Source organism: Eurosta solidaginis, chromosome 4 (genome assembly GCF_040869045.1).
Source record: "Eurosta solidaginis isolate ZX-2024a chromosome 4, ASM4086904v1, whole genome shotgun sequence".
Lineage (NCBI taxonomy): Eukaryota > Metazoa > Arthropoda > Insecta > Diptera > Tephritidae > Eurosta > Eurosta solidaginis.
The window spans coordinates 195,523,827-195,528,313 of NC_090322.1; the positions used below are offsets into that span (position 1 = coordinate 195,523,827).

Sequence of the window (4,487 nt, forward strand, 5' to 3'; positions counted from 1 at the left end):
GAGTCGAGCTCCAGTGAACGAGAATGTTGCGGAGAACCACAATTCAAGCTGGGCAGAACGCAGATTTACCTCATACTAGCAGGAGAAGTCGTGTTCGCGCAAACAGACAGCGGCAGATGTTATTAGAAAACCACACTGCTATGCAAGAGAGTGTCCTGACACGAATGTCGACAACTCTTTCAGAAATAGGGGCGAATATAAATTCGTTAGAAAATATTCAATACGGCACTTTTGATAAGCTGTTAGAAATAGAGTAAAAAAAACTAAAGATAATGGAAAGGCAGGAAGAAAGAGAAGAGAAATTGTACCGAACTGAAATGAGGCTAAAAAATATTAAAATGAAAATAAAAGAGGCTGAGTTAGAAATAATAACAATAAGACAAAAACAAACAAACAAAAAATAAGAAAGCTAATTAATAGATGCATATATAGTTTTAGAGATGTATATATTACCCACTTCCTTTTTTATGGTTTTATGTTGAATTGATTTTTTTTTATTTGAATTGAACTGGCCGGTCAATGAAGACCTCAGAGAGACTGAATATGTGCAAAGAACATAAATGTAGTTTATAGTTTATAAGTTTTTTTCCTACAAAATTTTGTACCTATTGTCCCGAGGACTACATACATACATGCTAAGAAAGCATATTTTTATTTAATGTTTCATTTTTAAATAATTGCATTAAATATTTTTGTTTTATGCACAAAAAACCGTAGTATTTTATATTTTTTAATAAAATCATACAAAAACGAATTACAAAAAACTTTGTTTAATTCGTATTTGCGAAGCTTCCATGCTTCGTAAGTCTTCAGACACATCAACTTCAAACGCATCTTGGACATTTTCAGCTTCGGATGGTGAATCATAGCTTGATGCTTCTACATTATAGTCAATGCAAAGATTATGTAAGGCAGCACAAACGTTAGCTATTTGTATTGCTTTTTCCTGCTTATAATGTAGCTGACGAGCACCGAGTAAGCAGCGAAATCGATTTATTAGTACTTCAATGGTTCTCTCTATTATATTTCTAGTTTTGGCATGCTTGCTGTTATAAATGGCTTCAGCGCTTCCTTCTGAAGTTGATCTATAGGGCGTCATTAAATACGGTTCCAGAGGGTAGCCTGCATCACCTGTAAATGTTTGCTTTGTTTTGGTTAACTTCAATTTAAACATATGCTGTTTTTTCTACCTAATAGCCAAGCGTTGCACACTCCAGAATCGTAACGCTCACGTAATACCTGTTTTGCCGAAATAATGTTCCATATGAGAGAATCGTGAGATGAGCCTGCATATCGCGCATCGAAGTACCGTATTTTCATTTTATGATCACAAATCTATAAGTAAAATTTATCAAAACCTATTAAATAAACTAGTGGCAAAATTTCAATTTACAATTATTGCATTTAAGCTGAAGAACCCTTTTCTGTTAAAGTACAGGTTTTGGTCCGACTTAGTGGGCGCCGAAATTTTAATATGCGTTCCATCCACGCATCCTATTACGCCAGGGAACCCTGCCTTTTGGTAAAAATGAATTTTTGCTTTGGTTTGCTCCTCCTCGGACATTTCGAAGCTTATGAGCAGGGGGCATATTACCTGCTCCAAAGCTTCAAATGTTTCCGCCAATATTGCGGACACAGTGGGTTGAGATAAGGCCAAGTTGAAATCATTTCCAACACTAAGTTGGTATGAGCCTTGTGCCAAAAAGCGTAGTGTTGTTGCTAACTTTATTTCATTAGATATAATTGTTGGTCGTTTCCCTACTTTCATGAATGGTACTATTTGTTCCAGAACGTACGTAAAAGCAGCTTTACTTAACCGAAAATAATCAACAAATCTGAAATAAATTAAATATAAACATGAAAGTTGGTTGATTACAATTTAGCAAACACCCAACAATTTTATTATATTTTCCATTAGTACACACCGCTCTGGGATGGAGAGGAGTCGTTGTTGGTGTACTAATGGGAAATTTAATCATCCACTAATATCTTCACAAAAGTTTAGAAACAAGATCTTTATATTTTGCCCGTAATATTCACTTATGCACCAATAGAAATTGCAATGGGCAAATATAATACTTACTTCGTATCTGGCAAATTAAATATGTCAGATCTTTGGCGCATTTCACTTCTTTTCAGGAGCAAAATCTCCTTACTCTCCTCATCGCTTGAATCTGAACTTTCCACAAAAAACATCCTTAAACACAAGTTTTAATAAAAAGCCGAAATAACCAAAACAAATTGTAAGTAAAAAATTGTTAAAAACATAAGGATGTTAGTTTTGCTATGAAATTATCGATAACAGATCAACGTCAATACATTGATGAAGTAAATACCCGAATTGCATTGACGTGACGTTGATATTGATACGACGTGATGTCGACATTGATACGAAGTGACAGTTAACGTTGACAACCATAATAGGGGCGATTATATACTGTGACGAATATTAGCATCACTAAGCTGATACTAAGCAGTCACTCCTATATACGTAAACAAATCAATAATCATTTACACATATACATACAAGGCAACGAAGAGATACTCACAAACACATGTAATCATCAGCCGAAGTAGTACTTACATATACACACGCATATGGCTACAAACTACACATATACACGTATATGGCTGATAACCAAGCATGAACTTCACGAAATTACTAGACCTTAGGAGAAATGGGTGAACGAGGAAACCGAGAGTGTAAAAGCAGCGCTAGCTGAGGCATGACTAATCAGTTTGATTTAAACACTCTATTAGTTGCGAAGTGAAGTATAATTTTACTACTCCCAAAGTAGGCTAATAAAGACCATTTCGCAATACAGAATATTGGAGTGATTTATTCAACAGTTTAGCGATTCGAACGTTAGCATAAGGTTTGAAATAAGCAGAATTCCCCAAAATTCGTTACAATACTAATGCTCTCGCGATGCATGCCATCTGCCCTACCCATAGCTTGCAATTTCTGTTTTATCTGACGGAGTCATTATCCCTTTTTACGCTTGAAACAAGCGAATAGAAGCGCGTCTACTAATGTGTCCAAAGAAAATGAATTGCCTTTTATATGCTCTATAATTTCTACTCCATTTTATAAATATAACAAAACGCCCCGTCTATTTTTTACAAACTTGTATTTGCTAACTAAAGAACTAACGTATGCGCATACATATGTATGTATATATGTATGTATGATGATATTGAACCTGATCTTTTGCATCCGCCAATTACTTTTTATATCGAAACTAAAGAGAATGAATTGAGAAAGAGTTTTGCAGGTTTGCAGCTGCTTCGACGACAATTACTGCCATTTATATATATACATGCTGTCCGTTCTAGTCTTTAGTCTATTTAAGTCTTTCGTTCATATATGTATGTATGTTTGTTCTAGCATTCAGTAATGGCTACATATGTTTGTGTGATATTATAAACGCCAATTCCTATAGTCTTTTCCTTCCACTGAGTTGTTTGTAGTTTCTTTTTATACTCAGTTGAGCAGAGCTCACAGAGTATATTAACTTTGATTGGATAACGGTTGGTTGTACATGTATAAAGGAATCGAGATAGATATAGACTTCCATATATCAAAATCATCAGTATCGAAAAAAAATTCGATTGAGCCATGTCCGTCCTTCCGTCCGTCCGTTAACACGATAACTTGAGTAAATTTTGAGGTTCCTGGGCACTCATCTCAGATCGCTATTTAAAACGAACGATATTGAACTATAACCTCGCCCACTTTTTCGATATCGAAAATTTCGAAAAATCGATAATTCATTACCAAATACGGATAAAGCGATGAAACTTGGTAGGTGAGTTGAACTTATGACGCAGAATAGAAAACTAGTAAAATTTTGGACAATGGGCGTGGCACCGCCCACTTTTAAAAGAAGGTAATTTAGAAATTTTGCAAGCTGTAATTTGGCAGTCGTTGAAGATATCATGATGAAATTTGGCAGGAACGTTACTCTTATTACTATATGTATGCTTAATAAAAATTAGCAAAATCGGAGAACGGCCACGCCCACTTTTTAAAGAAAAAATTTTTTTAAGTCAAATTTTAAAAGAAAAGTTAATATCTTTACAGTATATAAGTAAATTATGTCAACATTCAACTCCAGTAATGATATGGTGCAACAAAATACAAAAATAAAAGAAATTTTCAAAATGGGCGTGGCTCCGCCCTTTTTCATTTAATTAGTCTAGGATACTTTTAATGCCATATGTCGAACAAAACATTACCAATCCTTGTGAAATTTGGTAGAGGCTTAGATTCTAGGACGATAACTGTTTTATGTGAAAAAGGGCGAAATCGGTTGAAGACACGCACAGTTTTTATACACAGTCGGCCGTCTGTCCTTCCGCTCGGCCGTTAACACGATAACTTGAGCAAAAATCGATATATCTTTACTAAACTCAGTTCACGTACTTATCTGAACTCACTTTATATTGGTGCAAAAAATGGCCGAAATCCGACTATGACCACGCCC

General features: G+C 35.1%; 1 protein-coding gene across 1 annotated transcript; it reads right to left on the minus strand.

Moving 5' to 3' along the window:
• Positions 1-754: 754 nt before the first annotated feature.
• Positions 755-2,196, minus strand: LOC137247765 (putative nuclease HARBI1). Its single transcript, XM_067778716.1, has 4 exons — positions 2,084-2,196; positions 1,394-1,811; positions 1,191-1,335; positions 755-1,131 (listed from the first exon to the last, which is right to left on the minus strand). The coding sequence occupies exons 1-4, from the start codon at positions 2,194-2,196 to the stop codon at positions 755-757; spliced, it is 1,053 nt and encodes a 350-aa protein (XP_067634817.1).
• Between the last annotated feature and the right edge of the window lie 2,291 nt (positions 2,197-4,487).

Bases quoted from the DNA above. Each gene is read 5' to 3' on its own strand.
- LOC137247765 (XM_067778716.1), bottom strand. From the start codon at position 2,196: ATGTTTTTTGTGGAAAGTTCAGATTCAAGCGATGAGGAGAGTAAGGAG. The intron at 1,336-1,393 runs GTAAATTGAAAT...TTTTACTTATAG, and splicing joins TCAGCTTAAATGCAATAATT to ATTTGTGATCATAAAATGAA. The intron at 1,132-1,190 runs GTAGAAAAAACA...AAACATTTACAG, and splicing joins GTGCAACGCTTGGCTATTAG to GTGATGCAGGCTACCCTCTG.